This window comes from Carlito syrichta, unplaced genomic scaffold (assembly GCF_000164805.1).
Source record: "Carlito syrichta isolate Samal-C Ts95f unplaced genomic scaffold, Tarsius_syrichta-2.0.1 Scaffold315614, whole genome shotgun sequence".
In the NCBI taxonomy this organism is placed as follows: Eukaryota; Metazoa; Chordata; class Mammalia; order Primates; family Tarsiidae; genus Carlito; species Carlito syrichta.
In genome coordinates, this window is record NW_007259710.1 from 269,181 (window position 1) to 270,740 (window position 1,560).

General features: G+C 58.9%; 1 protein-coding gene across 1 annotated transcript in view; it reads left to right on the forward strand.

The window, feature by feature from the left end:
• CRYBG2 (crystallin beta-gamma domain containing 2) overlaps nt 1-571 on the forward strand; it is an 18,824-nt gene extending 18,253 nt beyond the window's left edge. The window contains exons 18-19 of the mRNA XM_008073046.1: nt 120-279; nt 387-571. Coding sequence (XP_008071237.1) covers nt 120-279; nt 387-475 — 249 coding nt within the window. The 3' untranslated portion in view covers nt 476-571. The remainder of the gene's footprint in view (nt 1-119; nt 280-386) is intronic.
• Nucleotides 572-1,560: the final 989 nt, after the last annotated feature.

The following is a 1,560-nucleotide window of genomic DNA, read 5'->3' on the forward strand; positions in this document are numbered from 1 at the left end:
TTGTCCAGGGTCACAGTCCATAAAAGCCAGGATTCCCAGTTGGATGTGTCAAGTGTTTCTTGGGTATGATAGAGTCCCTGTGGGGAGGAACAGTGCTTGACAGCCTCTTGGGGCCTCAGGCGGCCCCCACCATGAGCCTGCAGGTGATTGGACCCCCCAGCCCCGGCTCCAAGGTGGTGCTGTGGGCTGAGAGCCGCCTTCCGCGCCAGAAGTGGAGCATCAGTGAAGCAGGCCACATCTGCAGCCAGATGTTCGAAGGCCAGATCCTGGATGTGAAAGGTAACGTGGGATGTGCGTGAAAGCGGGGCCCTGAGAGGGCTGAGGACCATGGAGTCCCAGCTCTCTGTGACCGTCTCTCCATCTCTTAACCCTCACCCCACCCCCAGGTGGACGAGGCTACGACCGGGACCACGTGGTGCTGTGGGAGCCGGACAAGGAGAGGGCGTCCCAGATCTGGACTATCCACGTGCTTTGAAACTCCCCTCCCCAGCCCCGAAGGCTTTGGCTGGGATCAGTGTTTTTGTAGGTTTTTTGTCGTAACATAAGCTATTTTCTATTATGCTGCCGAGTATCTTCGTCTCTGTGCACCTTGGTGTTTGGGGGTGGGGTGGGGATTTGTCCTCTTTTCCTGCCTGCACTCAGACTGGCTTCTCTCTGGACTCCGGCGTTGGGGCTCGGATGTAATGCCTCTCTCTGCCACCAGAGGGAGCCCTGGGACCAGACTAACAGGGGAGTTCCGCCTTTCTCAGTCATCCAGATGATGTGTTCTCAGAGCCTGCTCGGAGCCGGGTCTGGCACTGGGCTGTGGGAGCGCAGACACGAACTTAGCCTCTTGGCCCCCGCCCTCGTGGAACTCACAGTCCAGTGGAGGATTCCGACGGGTAGGGTGATACCTCCATGACAGGGTAAGAACAGAAGGGGAGAGATGCATGGCGCAGGAGGAGCCTAAACCATCCCAGGGTGCAAGGCAGACTGCCTGGAGGAGGGACCCTCCACCGAGATGTAGAGGATGGAGAAGGCAGAGGCAAAATGTTCTAGGGATCAGACAAGTCCAGGGGTGAACACTTTGAAGTTCAGTGTGATGGGGCACCGTGGGCCAGGCAAGACGAGATGAACAGGAGCCACTCCCAAAGGGCTGTGTCCCCTGGGCCCTGCTCCACTCCCCCCAACGCTGGTTGCTGGTCTCAGTTAAAGAATCCCTAGCCAGGCTCGGTGGCTCAGCCTGTAATCCCGCGCCTTTGGGAGGCTGAGGTGAGTGGATTGCCTGAGCCCGCGGGTTCGAGACCCGCCTGGGCAGCGAGACCTCATCTCTACAATAAATCAAAAAATCAGCCGGGCATCATAGCGCATGCCTGTCATTCTGGCTACTTGGATGGCTGAGGAGGAAGGATCGCCGGAGCCCAGCAGGTCGAGGCTGCGGTGGCCGGGAGCGGCCACTGCACTCCAGTCTGGGCGACAGAGCGAGACTCCAACCCCCCCTCCCAAAAAAGAATCCCTTACCCAGCTCAGAGAGCACAGGACACAGAAGAGGAAGAGCTCCCTCTGCCACCATCCCTCCCA